Source organism: Physeter macrocephalus, chromosome 19 (genome assembly GCF_002837175.3).
Source record: "Physeter macrocephalus isolate SW-GA chromosome 19, ASM283717v5, whole genome shotgun sequence".
NCBI classification, from domain to species: Eukaryota; Metazoa; Chordata; class Mammalia; order Artiodactyla; family Physeteridae; genus Physeter; species Physeter macrocephalus.
This window is the reverse complement of record NC_041232.1, coordinates 5,236,314-5,255,949: the sequence shown is the minus strand read 5'-3', so window position 1 is coordinate 5,255,949 and position 19,636 is coordinate 5,236,314. Positions and strand designations below refer to the sequence as shown.

At 42.8% G+C, this 19,636-nt stretch overlaps 1 protein-coding gene across 7 annotated transcripts in view; it reads left to right on the top strand.

Moving 5' to 3' along the window:
• LOC102986899 (kremen protein 1) overlaps positions 1-19,636 on the top strand; it is a 158,584-nt gene that overhangs the window by 42,423 nt on the left and 96,525 nt on the right. For 6 of the 7 annotated variants that reach the window (XR_008615923.1, XM_055080387.1, XM_055080391.1 and 3 more), the window contains 4 exons: positions 6,000-6,153; positions 16,603-16,935; positions 17,784-17,942; positions 19,011-19,095. Coding sequence is in view for 6 of the 7 variants with exons in the window: in XM_055080387.1 (XP_054936362.1) it covers positions 6,000-6,153; positions 16,603-16,935; positions 17,784-17,942; positions 19,011-19,095 (731 nt within the window). In the remaining variant the exon portion in view is untranslated. The remainder of the gene's footprint in view (positions 1-5,999; positions 6,154-16,602; positions 16,936-17,783; positions 17,943-19,010; positions 19,096-19,636) is intronic. The other variant, XM_055080389.1, reaches the window with a different exon arrangement.

The window sequence follows — 19,636 nt, the reverse complement described above, 5'->3', positions numbered from 1 at the left end:
GTATAAAAGTGTGTGTGTATGTGTATGTATGTATATACATGTATATTTCCTAGCTCTGTCCACTGAGAAGGCCTGGGAACAGTGACACACTGTTAGTAAAGGTCACATTTAGCACTCATATCTTGGTTTATAAATACTGTTCTCCATTAAAAAGAACTAGGGCTCCTTGGAGAAAATTGCTGATTCTAGAGAAATTGCAAGATAAGGTTGTTGGGGTTTTTTTTCCTGAGAAAGCACAAGATGATCCTGAAACATCTTGTACAAGAAGGTAAGGAATGTGAGGGACTTGTCAAAAGGACACAGGAACCCGCTTGGAGGGACTCCCACTGGCTAAATCTAACAAAATTTGAGCTTCAAAACAAATAATAAGAATAATAAATATACTCCATTAAATAAAATAAGAATCCGCAAATTCACGCTGATATAAAAAAATAACTGAATACTACCAAATGTAAAATAGATAGCTAGTGGGAAGCAGCCACATAGCACAGGGAGATCAGCTCGGTGCTTTGTGACCACCTAGAGGGGTGGGATAGGGAGGGTGGGAAGGAGACGCAAGAGGGAGGAGATATGGGGATATATGTATATGTATAGCTGATTCACTTTGTTATAGAGCAGAAACTAACACACCATTGTAAAGCGATTATACTCCAATAAAGATGTTAAAAAAAAAGTGAATAAATAAATGAGGAGAAGGCTAGTATCAGCAACAGGTCACAGGGACTGCCCAAGCAGCCCTCTTGGTCTCCCTCAGCTTCTAGGCACTGAAGGGAGAAGTGAGTCATATAGGTTGGGTCTTACTTGGTAACATTAGTGGAGCACTTATATTTACAGGGCACTGTGTTATCCATTTCCCAGGCATACTCTCCCTTATTTCTCATAATACTGTGAAGCAGGTACTGTTATCCTTACTTGCCCCACAAGAAAACTGAGGCTCATAAAAGCTTAGTAACTTGCCCAGAGTCCCACAGATAGAGATCCTGCCCTCATGGAACTTACATTTTGGTGGGAAGGGAGGAGATTAATGGTGAAAAAGATTGAGGGCCTAAGGACATGTAGGATCTGACAGCTGGGACTATATTAGTAATTGTATTTCATAGATTCCAAGATGCCATCAGTTGTGAGATGCAACATTATTTTATATGCCATTTTATATGCCATTCTTCCTTAAAGGAGAATGCCAACTAATAAATGTAGAATAAATGATGGAATTAGAAAATTCACCATTTGGCCACCATCATAGTAATAATTGATTCAGAGAACAAATATCAAGGTATGTAAATATTCCACATCCTCATGGATGGTGAGTAAAAGTTTTACTAGTGAGTGAAAGTTGCGTGAGGAACAGGATATTTATATAGCTTCAGAGATATCCCCACAAAATACTACCATAAAGGGAAAACAAGTAATTCTACAGTGAAGAAAACTGGCGTACACTACCGTACGCAGGTGATCAAAGTTAGTATCACCAGTGATGGGACCACTAGACATTGTGTCCCGCCTGACCTGTCAAGAGTATAACATCACTTTGGTGCTTGTCTGCCAAAGATGCGTAATATGAATCTAAGCATGAAACACTAGGTAAATCTGAAACGAGGGACATTCTACAAAATAGCCTTTATTCTTCAAAAATGTTAAGGTCACAAAGGTCAAGGAAGGCCTGCAGCTATTCCAGATTGAAGGAGACTGAGGAGACCCGACAGCTAAGTATGTCTGTGATGTTGGATTGGATCCTTTTCTACAAAGCATACGGTGCAGGCAGTTGCCAACTTGAATGTGGGTCTCTAGGTGAGAGGGAAAGGGCAGTTCTTTGTATTATTCTTGCAATTTTTCTGTAGGTTTGGGATTATTTCAAAATGAAAATACAGCATAAGTATTTGAGAAAACACAGCACCCATTAATGAGAAAAGTCATAAGCAAACTAGGAAGAGAAGGGAACTTCCTCAATTTGATTATGAGCATCTACCAAAAACCCTAAAGCTAAATTTATATTCAGTGGTGAAAGGTTCAGTGCTTTACACGTACGATCAGGAACAAACAGTGAGGCTCACTGCCACCTCTTCTGATCAGCATTGTACTGGAGGTCCTTTCCAATAAAATAAGGAAAGAAAAGTAAATAAAAGGCATGTAGGTTGGAAAGGGAGAAGTAAAATTTTCTTTATTTATGGACAAGATGATCATGTATGTAGACATAAGGAATCTATGAAAAATCTATTAGAACTAATAAGTAGATTTAGCAGGGTTGCAGTTTATAAGGTCATATACAAAAATTAGTTGCATTTCTATATACTGAAAGTGAACAATTAAATATAAATTTTCAATTTAAAAATTAATTTTAAAAATAATTTTTAATTAAAGTTTTATTTTAAAATTTAAAACAAATTTAAATGCCATTTACAGTAGCATAAATGACAGAAATAAATTTAACAAAAGATATTGAAGACCTATACACTGAATACTACATGGCAACGGAAAATTAAAGACGACCTAAATGAATGGAGACATAGACATCGTTCATAGATCAGAAGGCTCAATGTTGTTATAATGTCAGTTTTCCCCAAATTGATCTATAGATTCAATACAATCCTAATCAAAATCATAGCAGATTTTTTTAAATTGACAAGCTGATCCTAGAATTTATATGGAAAGGCAAAGAACTTAGAATAACCAAAATAATTTTTAAAGAGATCATCCTAGGAGGGTTTGCCCTGCACAATCTCAAGACTTTCTGTAAAGCTACAGTAATTAAGACAGTAATATTGGCATACGAATAGTCACATAGATCATGAGTCAGATTTGGCGTGTGGGCCAAATCCTACCACCCACATATTTCTGTAAAAAAAAAAATAAAAGTTTTATTGACACACAGCCACACCCATTCCTGTATATATTGTCCAGGCCTGCTTTCATGTTGAGTTGTTGAGAAGAGACCGTGTGGCCCACAAAGCTGAAAACATTTACTGTATGACCTTTTATAGAAGGAGTTTTCCAACCTTTGTTATAGATCAATGGAACTGGATAGAGAGTCCAGAAATAGACCTGCACTTAGATGGACAATTGATTTTCAACAGAGATGCCAAGGTAATTCAGTGGGAGAGAGGATAGTCTTTCAACAAATGGTTCTGGAGAACTGGAGCTCTTTATGAAAAAAATGAACCCCTGTCCTTACATCACATCATAGCTTCAAATTATACTATTGAAAAAATAGCTATAGTACTGACATAAAGATGGACATATAAGCCAATGGAATAGAGTTTAGAGTCCAGAGATAAACCCATACATTTATTTAAGGCCAATTGATTTTTTTTTAAGTTTTTTTTTATGTGGACCATTTTTTTAAAGTCCTTATTAAATTTGTTACAATATTGCTTCTGTTTTATGTTTTGGTTTTTTGGCCCTGAAGCATGTGGGATCTTAGCTCCCCGAACAGGAATCGAACCCGCACCCGCTGCATTGGAAGGCAAAGTCTTAACCACTGGGCCTCCAGGGAAGTCCCAAGGCCAATTGATATTTGACAAGGGTGCCGTATCATTCAACGGGGAAAGAATAGTCTTTTCAACAAATAGTGCTGGGACAACTGGATATCCACATGGAAAAGAATGAATTTGGACCCCTACCTCATATTACATATGAAAATTAATTAAAAATGGATAACAGGCCTACATGTAAAAGCTAAAACTATAAAAGTTTAGAAAGAAGTATGGGTACAAATATACATGACCTTGGATTAGGCAGTGGTTTTTTTTAGTTATGATACCAAAAGCACAAACAATCAAAGAAAAAATAGGTAAATTGGACTTCATCAAAATTTAAAACCTCTGTGTATCAGGGACACTATTAAGAAAGTGAAAAAGCAACTCACAGAATAGAGAAAATATTTGCAAAACATATATCTGAATAAAAATCTAATGCCCAGAATATATAAAGAACTCTTACAATGTGACAATAAAAAGACAAACAACCCAACTAAAAAATGAGCAAGCGATTTGTAGATTTTTTTTTTAATTTTTATTTATTAATTTTTATTTTTTTGGCTGCATTGGGTCTTTGTTGCTGCGCATGAGCTTTCTCTAATTGCGGCTAGTGGGGGCTACTCTTCGTTGCCAGTGCACAGGCTTCTCATTGCAGTGGCTTCTCTTGTTGTGGAGCACGGGCTGTAGGCACGCGGGCTTCAGTAGTTGTGGAATACGGGCCCAGTAGTTGTGGCTCTCAGGCTGTAGAGTGCAGGCTCAGTAGTTGTGGTGCATGGGCTTAGTTGCTCCACTGCATAGTTGTGGCTAGCGGGGGCTACTCTTCGTTGCGGTGCACAGGCTTCTCATTGTGGTGGCTTCTCGTGTTGCAGAGCACGGGCTCTAGGCGCGCAGGCTTCAGTAGTTGTGGCACGTGGGCTCAGTAGTTGTGGCTCGCAGGCTGTAGAATGCAGGCTCAGTAGTTGTGGCTCATGGGCTTAGTTGCTCCAGGCATGTGGGATCTTCCCAGACCAAGGCTCAAACCCTTGTCCCCTGCATTGGCAGGAGGATTCTTAACCACTGTGCCACCAGGGAAGGCCTGATGAGCAAAGGATTTGAATAGACGTTTCTCCATAGAAGATGTACAAATGGCCAATAAGCACATGAAAAGATGCTGAATATTACTAGTCTTTAGGAAAATGCAAATCAAAACCAATGAGATACCACTTCATACAATAAATAACCTAGGACAGCTGTAATTTTTTTTAAACAACAAAAGCAAGTGTTAGTGAGGTTGTAGAGAAATTACAACCCAGAAATCCTATTTCTAGGTATTTACCCTAGAGAAAGGAAAACTTATGTTCACACAAAAATCTACACAAATGTTTATAGCAGCTCTATTTTAGAATTATAAAAACAACCCAATGGATAAACAAACTGTGGTACATTCATACAACAGACTACTACTCAGCAAATTATGAAATACATGCATCAATTTGGATGAACCTCAGAGACATTATGCTGAGTGAAAGAAGCCAGTCTCAAAACAGAACATACTATATGATTCCATGTACAGTATACAATGTCTTAGTCCATTCTGGCTGCTGTTACAAAATGGTTGGCTTAAACCAAGCATTCATTTCTTATGCTTCTAAAGGCTGAGAAGTCCAAGATCAAGGCTTTGGCAGATTTGGTGTCTGGTGATGGCCCGTTTCCTGGTTCATAGATGGCCATCTTCTCACTGTGTCCTCACATGGCAGAAGGGGCAAGGGGGTCTCTTTTATAAAGGCTCTAATCCCATTCATGAGAGCAAGCCTTCACTTCCCAAAGGTCTCACCACTAAGTACCATCACATTGGGAATTAGCTTTCAACATATAAATTTCGGGGGTTGGGGGGGACACGGGCTTTCAGTCTATAGCATATGGAATACTCGAAAAGATAAAACTATAGTGTAGAAAACTAATTAGTGGTTGCCAGGGGTTATAGAGGGAGAACTATTATATAAAGCGATAGCACAAGGAAGGTTCCTGGGGTGATGCACCTGTTCTGCGTCCTGATTGTAGTGGTGGGTGTACAAATCTATACATGGGTTAAAATTCATAGGACTGTGTACCATATAAATAGTTGTACTGTATGGTAATATAAAAAATAAAAATGTTAAATGGGGCCTACAGTAAGTTTTCTGTGAGGACTAATTTTAAAGCATTTACCACCTGGCACATAGTAAACATTCAATAAAATGTTTAGCTGTTATTATTATTAATGTTTCAAGTTAATGAGATTTCCCCCTGCCTTTAACTTACTTAAATACAGTGGAAATGCAAACGTTAATAAGGGATGCTTACTAAAGGGGAAGCACCGTGGTGATTTGTAGTTACCGGTCTGCATGTAATGAAGTGTGATGAGGGTGGGATGAGGCAGAGGTCCCTGGGGAACATGGGCTGGGAAGACGAAGTGCTTGCTTGCTGGGGGCCGAACCTGCCAGGCTCATTCAGGCCACCGACACCCCTGACAGACGCTTACCAAGTGCTGCTTCTCTGTCATGGCAGTTTGCCGGAATGGAGTCAGGCTATGCTTGCTTCTGTGGAAACAGTCCTGATTACTGGAAGTACGGGGAGGCAGCCAGTACTGAGTGCAACAGCGTCTGCTTCGGGGATCACACCCAGCCCTGTGGGGGCGATGGCAGGATCATCGTCTTTGACAGTGAGTATGCCCTGTGCCCGGCACCGTCCAAGGCACGGGAACCCTGGGCTAGGGGAACCGGCCTGCCCCTGCTTCCTCCCTCCCCATTATCCATTCATTCACTTGGCAATACTTATTAAGCACCTACTGCAGGCCAGGCAGGCACTGACCAGACCCTGGGGATACAGCACTGAACCAGAAGACTCTAGAAGGGAGCACAGACCTTTAACAAGTAATTACTTACAGCTGTGCCCTGGCCTATTGTGAGATGCTCAGACAACCTAGAAAAGGTAATAGGGACACTGATGTAATGGTTCAGTATCAGCTTTAAGATGCTTTTGTTTAATGTAATTTGCAAGCCCTTTTAGTGTTTTCTGAGGCATCTGAGATTTATATCTTACTGTGATAGAGCAGAGAAGAGATGCAAAGCTTCGAGTTGTCTTTCCAGGCCTGGTACTGAGTGTGCCCTGACCCGCCCGTCTCCTCCCTGACCCGCCACGCCGTGAGATGCTGGCCAGGGCAGAGCATCTAAACGGGGTATGGCCTGGGGCCTTGACCTCTTCAACCGCTGGCCCACTTGATCCCCCATAATCCACCCACATCTACGTGGTGGTAATGAGACTTTTCAAGCTCCCTCGTACCAATGCAGCGCCAGATTTTAAGATGGCAGAAAGGAGGTAGTCACAGATGAGGCAGACGAAGGGAAAGGCTTGAGCTTACTGAGATACACTGTAGAGTCTACAGTGTTGTTAGTCCCCAGGCTAGGGTAGATGCTGACATCTTGACTAGGCTGAGTGGCCCAGTTTTAAGCCAGAATGTCATGTGGTGTGTCAGTGTCCTGGGACTGCTGCCATAGCAAATTATCACCAACTGGGTGGCTTCAAACAACAGAAATTTCTTCTCTCATAGTTTGGGAGCCTAGAAGTCCAAAATCAAGACGTTGTCAGGGCCACGTTCCCTATGAAGGCTCCAGGGAACAATCTCCCTTTGCCTCTTCCTACTTTCCGGTCATTGCTGGCAGTCTTCGGCATTCCTTGACTTGTAGCTGCATCACTCCAGTCTCTGTCTTCTTTACGTGACTGACTTCCCTCTGTGCCTCCTTACAAGGACACTAGTCATTGGATTAGGCCTACCCTAATCTAGTACAGCCTCAGTTAACTTGATAACATCTGTAAAGACCCTGTTTTCAAATAAGGTCACCATCACAGACACCAGGCATTAGGACTTAAACATATCTTTTTGGAGGACATGATTCAGCCACTACATATGGTGTCTGTAAAACCTAGCCCGAGTTTATAACTGATGCTTTTGCAGGTTACAGCTTAGACACTGTCAAAAATGTGTTTTTTGTGGGGGGAGGACAGTGGGAGGATTGGCGAGCAGAACTCACGTGGTTAATTGTTGGTCTTTTTAGTTGTGTGCCCATTGGAGACTGCCAGTGGCTTCCTATACATCCTGTTTTGCTCAGTGTTAGTACCTCTGTTAAAGGCTGCACCTTAGCTAATGTTTAAGGGAGAATAGTTGGCAAATAATATGTGCTGCACGTCCATTTAGCCTTTCATCTCCAGAGTTCATTGTTATAAAATCCTCTGCCTCAACACCCCAACCCAGGAGAGTATGTTGGCTGACCTTACAGAGTGCCTGGTATACTCTTAAGTAAAAAAAATAAGGAGGTAAACACTGAGTCCCTAGTATGTAAGGCTTTATAAGAATTGTCACGTTGGGCCCTCCTGGGAGCCATCTGAGGAAGGCATTATTATTATCCCTCTCATTTTACGGAAGAGAGTCCTAGGTTGTGGAGAGGATAAATAACTTGCCAGGACTCACACCACCAACAAGCCGTGGGCGTAGACAGTAAACAGAAGCAGGGTGTGTGGGTTCACTACCTGTTTTTCTACTTTAAACAGAATATAGTGTTAATTTTTTTTAACGGAAAATAAGTGTTGGTGAGAATATGGAGAAATTGAAACCCTGTACGTTGTTGGTATAAATGTTAATGGTGCGGCTCCTTTGAAGTAGTCTGGCAGTTCCTCAAAACGTGAAACAGAATCATCTTATGACCCAGTAATTCCACTCCTACGTATATACCCGAGAGACCTGAAAACATATGTTCACACAAAAGCTTGTACATGTATGTTCATAGCAGCATTATTCGTAACAGCCAAAAAGTAGCAACAGCCCAGATGTCCATCAGCTGACGAATGGATGAACAAAATGTGGTGTGTCCATACAAGGGAATATTATTTAGCCCCAAAAAGAAATGGATTACCGACCCCTGCCACAACATGAGGAACCTTGAAAACATGATGCTCAGTGAAAGAAACCAGACACATGGGGTGCATATTTAATGATTCTATTGATAAGAAATGTCCAGAATAGGCAAATCCATACAGACAGAAAACAGATTAATGGTTGCCAAGGGGTGGGGAAAGGGGAGGAATGAGAAGTGATTGCTTAGGAGGTATGGGTTTTCTTTTTGGGGTGATGAAAATATCCTGGAATTAGATAGTAGTGGTGGATGCACAACATTGTGACAATACTAAATACCACTGAACTGTACTCTTTTAAATAGTTAAAATGGTGAATTTCATATCAATAAAAATAAGTGTCGTTTTTATATGATACTTTTTCATTCATTTAGCACATTTTTATTGGGTATCTGCAGTGTGGCAGATAAATTATGTTTTATTTGCACAGTGCCTCTACTGGAGTGTCAAGTGGAAATAATTTGGTTTAAAGTCTTTGTACCAAGTATCATCTTTGGTACTAGAAATATATCTAGGAGATAGCACTGGGCCTCACACAAAAGTGCCCTAAGACAAATTAATTATGATGAAAATAATTGCTCTCTATTGAGTGCTTGCTTCATGCTAGACTTGATGCTGGGGCACTTGTTTATTTTGTTATTTAATCCTTGCAACAGCCCAGTTGATAAGGAAGCTGTGGATCAAAAGATTAAATAATTTGTTCAAGCTAATAAGTGCCAGAGCCAGGATTCATACTCAGGTTTGCCACAGTTTTTTATTTTTCTATTTTCAGCAGCTAAAAATCCCTTTTATTAACAATAACAAAATAGATCATAATACCAGATCCAGTTTAATGCTTTAAAAGTATGTGAACAAAGTTTGCCCGGTTGTTCAGATTATGATCAAACTGGCCCCTTCTGCAGGTCTCTAGAAGCTGCCCCCTCTGGCTTCCATGCCCTCGGGGACTAAAAACAATGGCACTGAGAGGCTGCCTATTCCAGTCTTCAGAGGGCCCCCCAATGTGTGTTGACTGGCAGGGGCCCCTGACAGCAGCCAACTCATAATTCACACCCTACAGCTTTGTAAAGAAAGGTACAAAATGCAGCACTGTAGAAATAATCTGTAAAGTTTCATCTGTTAGGAGTAAAATAGTTTAAAGAGCTTAAGTACTGCCTCATGGAGATCCTTATGATCCACTGGATGAGGCTGAGCATTTCAGAGATGGTGACTGCAGACTATCCCGTAATTTGGGAGGGCAAAGGTGCCTCTCCAAAGAGATTGGAGGAGAGTTAGATGTGAGAAAGGGACCAGGTTGCAATCTCTGTGTCCCAGAACAACAACCTCGGGAGAGAGACTACTCAGGCAGCGGGTGGAAGCTGTCTGCCCAGTGGTTGTTGCCACATCCAGTGATTTGTCACAGGCTCTGTGACTGATTTTCCAGCAAGCTCTCATGAGCTTAGGGAGGTTGCTGAAGTAGGTTGTGTTCTGTGTGTAAATGTGGTGCTGATGAAGGCTTCAGAGCCTCTGCTGCCCCCAGAGTTAAATGTATTGAATTAACAGAACCAAGCAGAAGATCAGATAGGCTGGCATCAGCAACAGGTCACAGGGACTGCCCAAGCAGCCCTCCTGGTCTCCCTCAGCTTCTAGGCACTGAAGGGAGAAGTGAGTCATATAGGTTGGGTCTTACTTGGTAACATTAGTGGAGCACTTATATTTACAGGGCACTGTGTTATCCATTTCCCAGGCATACTCTCCCTTATTTCTCATAATACTGTGAAGCAGGTACTGTTATCCTTACTTGCCCCACAAGAAAACTGAGGCTCATAAAAGCTTAGTAACTTGCCCAGAGTCCCACAGATAGAGATCCTGCCCTCATGGAACTTACATTTTGGTGGGAAGGGAGGAGATTAATGGTGAAAAAGATTGAGGGCCTAAGGACATGTAGGATCTGACAGCTGGGACTATATTAGTAATTGTATTTCATAGATTCCAAGATGCCATCAGTTGTGAGATGCAACATTATTTTATATGCCACTGAAGGGAAAAAAATGCTTCCAATTAAACAAGACATGCACGGACTGAAAGACACATCCTAGGTTGTGTGTCAGGTCAATGTCCCCTTCAAAAAATAAGATCTTGAATATATTCGTAAGTTTTAAGTTTCCTTATTATCCGAAATGTAAGTTTCCTTTTTTCCTGAATTATCACTGAACTTTAATAATCCATCATAGATGTCATGTACTTATTCTCAAAACTGCTGAATTGGATGTACTGTCAGCATGGCACGCATCTATGAATCGAAATTTCTGAGTTTGTCTGCCTTTGCTGTTGAAATATCAGTTTAACCTGGACACTTTTTTCTTTTCAAATAATAATAATAAAAATAAAATAACTAACACGTAACTGAGCTTGTACTCTGCCAGATCTCATACTAAACACTTTACATGCATCAACTCATTTTGATTCTTATAACCTCATGAGGGAGAACCTGTTACTAATTTCATTTTATAGATGAGGAAACTGAGGTATACAGAAGATAAGTATCTTGCTCAAATTCATAGTTAGTACATGGTAAAGTCAAGATTAGAACCCAGGAATCTTTATTTTTTAAATTTAGATTTATTGAGGTGAAATTACATACAGTAAAGTCACCCTTTTAGTTGCATAGTCCAGTAAGATTCGACAAATATGTACACAGTCGAAATATAGGACATTTTTGTCACCTCAGAAAGCTCTCTTGTGCCCCTTTGTGGTCACCACCCCCAGCCCTCAGCAGCCACTGATCCCGTGTTCCATCTGTATGGTTTTGTGTTCTGAACAAAGTCATATAAATGGAATTATACAGTACTTAAACATTTGCGTCTGGCTTCTTTTACTTAGAAAAATACTTTTGAGATTCACTTGTGTTGTTTCAGTAGTTCCTTTTTATTGCTAAGAAACATGCCTTTGTACAAATGTGTCACAACTCATTCATCATTTACCAATCGATAAACAGAAAACAGAAATATAGATCAATGGAACAGGATAGAAAGCCCAGAGATAAACCCACACACATATGGTCACCTTATCTTTGATAAAGGAGGGAAGGATATACAGTGGAGAAAAGACAGCCTCTTCAATAAGTGGTGCTGGGAAAACTGGACAGCTACATGTAAAAGTATGAAATTAGAACACTCCCTAACACCACACACAAAAATAAACTCAAAATGGATTAAAGACATAAATGTAAGGCCAGACATATCTATCAAACTCTTAAAGGAAAACATAGGCAGAACACTCTATGACATAAATCACAGCAAGATCCTTTTTGACCCATCTCCTAGAGAAATGGAAATAAAAACAAAAATAAACAAATGGGACCTAATGAAACTTAAAAGCTTTTGCACAGCAAAGGAAACCATAAACAAGACAAAAAGACAACCCTCTGAATGGGAGAAAATATTTGCAAATGAAGCAAATGACAAAGGATCAAGATCCAAAATTTATAAGCAACTCATGCAGCTCAATAACAAAAAAACAAACAACCCAATCCAAAAATGGGCAGAAGAACTAAATAGACATTTCTCCAAAGAAGATATACAGATCGCCAACAAACACATGAAAGAATGCTCAACATCATTAATCATTAGAGAAATGCAAATCAAAACGACAATGAGATATCATCTCACACCGGTCAGATTGGCCATCATCAAAAACTCTAGAAACAATAAATGCTGGAGAGGGTGTGGAGAAAAGGGAACCCTCTTGCACTGCTGGTGGGAATAATGTAAATTGATACAGCCACTATGGAGAACAGAATGGAGGTTCCTTAAAAAACTACAAATAGAACTACCATACGACCCCGCAATCCCACTACTGGGCATATACCCTGAGAAAACCATAATTCAAAAAGAGTCATGTACCAAAATGTTCATTGCAGCTCTATTTACAATAGCAAGGACATGGAAGCAACCTAACTGTCCATCAACAGATGAATGGATAAAGAAGATGTGGCACATATATACAATGGAATATTACTCAGCCATAAAAAGAAATGAAACTGAGTTATTTGTAATGAGGTGGATAGAACTGGAGTCTGGCATACAGAGTGAAGTAAGTCAGAAGGAGAAAAACAAATACCGTATGCTAACACATATATATGGAATCTAAGAAAAAAAAATGTCATGAAGAGATTAGTGGTAGGACAGGAATAAAACACAATAACTGATTCACTTTGTTGTAAAGGAGAAACTAACACTATTGTAAAACAGTTATACTCCAATAAAGATGTTAAAAAATAAAAAATAAAAATAAAAAATAAAAAAGACATCAGAAGCTAAAAAAAAAAAAAAGAAGAAAGAAAGCTCTCTTGTGCCCCTTTGTGGTCACCACCCCCAGCCCTCAGCAGCCACTGATCCCGTGTTCCATCTGTATGGTTTTGTGTTCTGAACAAAGTCATATAAATGGAATTATACAGTACTTAAACATTTGCGTCTGGCTTCTTTTACTTAGAAAAATACTTTTGAGATTCACTTGTGTTGTTTCAGTAGTTCCTTTTTATTGCTAAGAAACATGCCTTTGTACAAATGTATCACAACTCATTTATCATTTACCAATCGATAAACATCAGTCTTATGATAAAGATGCTGTACAGCTGCTGTACACACACATGTACAAGTGTTTGTGTGAGCATGTGTTTGTATTTCTCTTGGGTGAGTACCTAGGAGTTATAGCATTTCTGGGCCGTACAGTAAGTGCATATTCAGCATTTATAAGACACTGCCAGCTGTTTTTTGAAGTGTTTATACCATTTTGCACTCTGGCTGACAAGATATAAGATTTCCAGTTACTCCTCATCCTCACCTGTACTTTTGTATTGTCTCTTTTTTTAATGTTAACCATTCTATCATGTGTGTTGTGGTAACTCATGGTTTTACTTTGCATTTCCATAATTTCTAATGATGTTGAACATCTTTTCATGTTCTTATTTGCCATCTGGTATCATATTCTTTCGGCCTAAAGAAGTTCCTTTAGCATTTTCTCTAATGCAGGTCTGCTGTCAGTGGCTTCTCTCAGCTTTTGTTTGAGAAAGCCTTATTTCACCTTCTTTTTTTTTTTTTTTTGGCCATGCCACACAGCGTGTGGGATCTTAGTTCCCCTACCAGGGATCGAACCTGGGCCCTCAACAGTGAAAGCGCCTAGTCCTAACCACTGGACCGCCTGGGAATTCCCTTTGTTTTTTAAATTTTTGTTTTATTTGCCTGAAGATTACTGAGATTCTTAAATAACCTTTCATCAACTTTGGAGCATTCTTAGCCATTATCTCTTCAACTATTTCTCCTATCTTATTCTCTTTTTCTTCTCTTTCTGGGACTCCAATTATATATTGTTAGACCGTTTGATATTGTGTCCCAGCTGTTGGATGCTCTGTTCTGCTTTTTTCATTTATTTTTTTCTCTGTGTTTCATTTTGGATAATTTCTACTGACCTATTTTCAAACGTGTTGATTCTTTCCTCAGTGTGTGTAATCTGTTTCTAAGCCCATCAAAGGAATTCTTCATCTCTAATATTGTTTGTTTTATTTCTAGCATTTACATCTGACTCTTTTTTGTAGTTTCCATATCTCTGCTGAAATTTCCAATCTGTTCAAGCATGTTGTCCATCTTTTCCCCTAGATATTTTCTGTCTGGTAGTTCTAATGTCTGGGTCATTATTGAGTCTGGTTCTGTGGATTGTTTTATCTCCTTTTTTAAAAATTGAGATATAATTGACGTATAACACTGTATTAGTTTTAGGTGTACAACATAATCACTCAATATGTATATATATTGTGAAATGATTACCAGATGTTTTATCTCTTGACAGTGTCTCTTTGTTTAATATAAATTAATTAATTTATTTTTGGCTGCTTTGGGTCTTTGTTGCGGCGCATGGGCTTCTCATTGCACTGGCCTCTCTTGTTGCGGAGCACGGGCTCTAGGCGCATGGGCTTCAGTGATTGTGGCACGCAGGCTCAGTAGTTGTGGCTTGCAAGCTCGGCGCACAGGCTTAGTTGCTTCGCGGCATGTGGGATCTTCCCCGACCAGGGATTGAACTCGTGTCCCCTGCATTGGCAGGCGGATTCTTAACTATTGCACCACCAGGGAAGTCCCGACAGTGTCTTTTATTTTCCTTTCTTGCTTGCTTTTATGTTTTGTGTGTTGTAATATTGTATTGAATACCGTACACTATACTAGAAGGATAGTAGAGGCTGAGGAAGTGTATTTACACCTGGAAATGGGCATGCCTGCTCGGTGTGGGGATTGATTGAGCCTTTCTATCAGTGGTCGAGCTGGGTTTGGGTTTCCCTGTTCCTATCATCACCTGCAGTGCATGTCAGCCTTCAGATTCCTCCCATGATGGCTGCTGTTACCTCGTGCTCAGTGTGGAGCCTGGGATACCAGTGGGGTTTTTTCATTGTTCCCATTCCACCCTCAGCTTTGAGCAGTCCCTCCATGCCCTTGACCTTTTCCCTCCCTCGATGGTAGACTTCTGCTGCTTGTTACTTGGTGCTGTGCTCGTGGTGTGGTTGGGGGTTCTTGATTCTCCTGCCCCATCCTCCATCTCAGACACGTTGTGTCACTGGGCCTCAGGGATAGGGTCTTTCCAGCATCCCCAAATACCCCTCTCCCGGCAGCCGAGCACTGCCTTGTATCTGTGGGGGCTCCCAGGAAGAAGAGGGTCTCCTGCCCCTCCATTGGGTAGCAGACCTCTGCTTTGCATTGGTGCAGGATCCTGGGGCTCAAGGCAACCAGGGGCTGATGGCTTTTGCCTCTGCTCTTCCCCCAGAAGCAATGAGTCTTTGCCTGGTTACTTTGACAGGAACGAGAGAGTCTCCTGCTCCCTCCCCAGGGGCTTCTACGCTGGCCCTGGGAACTGGAGGGTTTACTGCCCCTCCCCTTGCAGCTTAAGGCTTTTGTTTCCTTTGAGAGGAGGGTCCTGGAAGAGGGCAGGGTTTCAGGCCTGTCCTCCAGCTGTGGCTCATCACCTCCTACCTGTCACCTCTGGCTCACTGGTGCCACCAATGGGGACCCTTTGTTCTCCTGCCCTACCCTGGTTATTCTCGTGGGCCCTGGGTGGAGGCCTGCACAAAATTGCTTGCAAGTGAGTGCAGACTCCTGTTGTGTCTGGGGTCCCCGGGCATCCTGGACTGAGAGGCTAGCCCACATTCAGCCTTTAGAAATTTGTTAAAATTTTAGCTGCTTTCTTCTTACTTACTTACATGGCGACCCCCTCTTCCTCTTGTGCTCTGTCAACGATGAAACACTTTGTGTGGCCTGACTCTCCTCAGAGGAGCTTATTACTTTTTAGAATTAAATTGCCTTGGTTGTCTTGAGACCTCAGCTTTCTAACGCGTTGAAGAAAAGTTCTGAGCTTTTTCTCATTGTTAGGATGAAAGCAGCTTTCTACATCCTAAAGGGAAGCAGAACTCCCCCAAAGCCTGCTTTTTAAATCCCGGCCCTACCCTCCCTCTTGAGGACTTTCATTTCCAGGATCTTATTTGCACTTCAGCACATAAGATACAGTGAAGTGTATCTGCCACTCAGAACCTACCACTCAGAACTGGGAGTCCAGAGACATCAAATGTGCTGCTGCAGAGTGATCAGTGAGCTTTCCCTCTGCAGAAAGTCATTTCTTGTGCCACAGTTTCCCACTTGAAAAACAAGTGTGGCCCCTCAAATGAACCTCGCACCCCTAAGGTACTTGGGTACCCTCGGCTTTTTACGACCTTACCTCATCCAGTGCCCCCTGCAGAGAGGTCCTGTGTTTTCATGTGCTTTGTCTCATCTGTCCTCTCACATTTATGTGATACAAGAGCAGGTAGGTGGTGGTATCTCCACCCTCAAAGCTGTGAGAAGCTAGAGGCCTGGATGTGAAGTATGGCCCCTGGGATCAATGGCCCAGCTGGTTCCGAACCCAGACTCTCTGACTCCAGCCTGGCCCCCGCCGGGGCCACACTGCTGTGCTGTGTGCTAACTTTAAGGTCTCCTGGGAAGAAAAAAAAAGCCTCCAGTCATTTGTTCAGGGTTTAAGCGATTCATTCTGCGATTCAATCCTGAAACATAAGACAGTCTGGTTTTGCAGACAAAAAACAACATCCCAAACTGGATCCCATCAGCTAGGAAGTTTTGTTTGTAACAGGTTGAAAAGCAAGCCCTGTGGCCGAGCCCCAGCCTGAGGGCTGGTGTCCTTTTGTCTCCTGCAGCTCTGGTCGGTGCCTGTGGTGGGAATTACTCGGCCATGACTTCCGTGGTCTATTCCCCCGACTTTCCCGATGCATACGCCACAGGGAGGGTCTGCTACTGGACCATCCGGGTCCCGGGAGCCTCCCACATCTACTTCAACTTCGCCTTATTTGACATCCGGGATTCCGCAGACATGGTGGAGCTGCTGGACGGCTACACCCACCGCGTCCTGGTCCGTTTCAATGGGAGGAACCGCCCACCTTTGTCCTTTAACATCTCTCTGGACTTTGTCATCTTGTATTTCTTCTCTGATCGCATCAATCAGGCCCAGGGATTTGCTGTCTTGTACCAAGGTAAGACCCCGGCCTCCTTGAGCTCCCCTTGAACCTCATTGTGACGTGTGGACCTTGGGTGCTTCTTGCTGGAAGGACAGTGCGTCAGGATCTTCCCACTCAACTTGCAGGTTTTCCCGCCTCCTATTTTATAACTTGTACCCATTTCATGATACAGAAACGAGGTGCCACCTGTGAGTTCTGCTGTCTTAGTCGTTCTCATGATAGTTTTCATGGGAGAGTTAAAAGACTAACTAAAAGAAAGAGCTGAGATTGGTAGAATCAGAAGGTTCCAGAGAGGTCATTTGGTCCATCCTCCTGCCTTTGAACATCCTAGCCAATCCCCAAAGCCTGGTTTACCATCTTCAGACCCTCCTAACATGGAGCTGCCCTCCTGCCCCTGTAATGTGAACACACCTGTGCTAGGCACCCCTCCTTGCCCGCACATGAGAACACAGCAGGTGTCCACGACCTAGTCTCTGTCCTGAACGTCAAGGGCCTCAAGAAGAGTTCAGTCAGTGTGCGGCTACAGGAAGGAGGAGGAGGCCTCCTCACGGGTGGAACAGCTGAAAGAACAGGTAGGATTGGGGCGGACAGATAGGAAGGAAGAGGGCCTTCGGGGCAGAGGGACCATAGCTGCAGAGGCACAAGGGCAGGAAAACCCTAAAGCACGTTCAGGTGTCCATCAGAGACACGTCAAATGGCTCCTTCGGAGCCAGAGCCTGGCAGGTTCTGCTTTGGGGCCAGCGGGGCCAAGAATTGCCCCCAGCACTGAAACATAGAAAACCGCCTTCTCTTCATGACCAGTGCCTCCTCCTCTTCGTTGTCTCCACCAGCTTTCCCCCAGCTAATTCCTTTTGATCTTCCAGCCGTCAAGGAAGACCCACCACAGGAGAGGCCCACTGCCAACCAGACACTGACTGAGGTGATCACGGAGCAGGCCAACCTCAGTGTCAGCGCTGCCCGGTCCTCCAAAGTCCTCTACGTCATCACCACCAGCCCCAGCCACCCACCCCAGACCGTGCCAGGTAGCACTTCCCAGACACCATCAAAGGGGTGGGAGCCACAGAGCTTGGGGGTAGTGCCCTTGGTGGTTACAGAAACAGAGCTCTCTCAGGTGTTTCTCTTTCCGAGGCGGGCTGGGGGTCCTGGCTCCATGACTCTGTTTGTCCTGGCCTTGGAGGGACATTTTCTTGTTAGCTTGATTCCTTAGTCCTTACCTCCAAGATCCAACACGGCTGCCTTTAATAACATGGTGATTAATCAGCTAACCCAGTGTTTCCTACGGCCCCAAGTTGTAGCTCTCTGAGTGCATCGGCAGTTGCCAGAGCTGTGTTTATTCAGTCATTCGGAAGATGTGTAAGTGCTTTAATGGTGTCAGGCTCTGTCTTGGGCACTGGATTGTACAGTGAACCACACAAAATCCCTGCCCTCCTGTGGCTGACAAGTGGAAGGAGAAAGACAAAAAGCAAAAGAAGAAGTCATATAGTCACCAGAGCTGTGAAGGCAGGTCCTGCAGGAGACGGGTGGAGAGAGGGTGGTGTGGTGATCTTATGGTTCAAGCTGGCTAACTTGGTCCGGTACAGACTGTCATTCTCTCTTTTCTGCCAAGGAAGTTGGAGCCTTTACAAGCTGGTAGAGCTGCAGATACCATTCACGATTCCCTGGACTAGAGGTTTTCCCCTGCAGGACTCACAGTAGGAAGTCAGGGAGGGAGGAGAGCCCCTTCCTGTGTATCCTATTGTTTGTGTATCTGTAGGATTTCACAAGTCACACATCCCATTCCTCAGATGAGGAAATGAGGCCCAGAGAGTTTATGTAATTCGTCTGCGGTCGCACAGTGATTCCAGTGGTAGAGACAGAATGTGCACCACCCCTTTCAACTCCAAGTTGAGTGTGCTTTGGACCACACTGCCTGCCTCTCTCCAGGAGGGAGTCTAGAGCAAGGCGAGGTGCTCAGAAGGCCTGGGACTCCGGGCCAGCCCAGCTCGAGCTGCGTTGCGTGGCTACCCCCACCTGCAGGGCTCACTCAGACCTCCTTCTGAAAAGTGAGCTCACACACCCAGTCCGATCACCCCTGTCTTTTGCACTTGCAGGATGGACAGTGTATGGCCTGGCAACGCTCCTTATCCTCACAGTCACAGCCATCATAGCAAAGATACTTCTGCACATCACTTTCAAGTGAGTATGAGAGCCGCCCGACTCCAGGAGGGGAAGGCTCAGGGCTCCTTTTCTGCTACGCTTCAGTTGTCTGAGAACACTTGTAATATCGGAACATGATTCCAAAGCCCTCAGTGCTGTGCAGCATGAGGCCATAGACATTCCTCATTCTCTGTAGAGTGAAATGTACAACTGGACAAATCTCACTAGGTTTGAGGGATTGTGTGTGTGCTCCTGGGTCTAAAGGATACGATTTCAAGGAGGATTGAAAAAGTCTGGGCATAAAACAGGACAATTTCCATTTTTTGGCTTGTGCTGGCCCCCTGAAGAGATCTTTACATAAGAGCAAAGATTCCTAGGGCAATACCAGGCATATTGCCTGATGCCTTCTAGAAACTGTGAGACATTCTTAGGAAGAGAATTCCAACATTTTATTAGCTATTGCTTAATAATTATTTTAAAACAATTATTTAAGAAGCTTTTAAAAGCTGCATCCTTCAGGGCTTCCCTGGTGGCGCAGTGGTTGAGAGTCCGCCTGCTGATGCAGGGGACACGGGTTCGT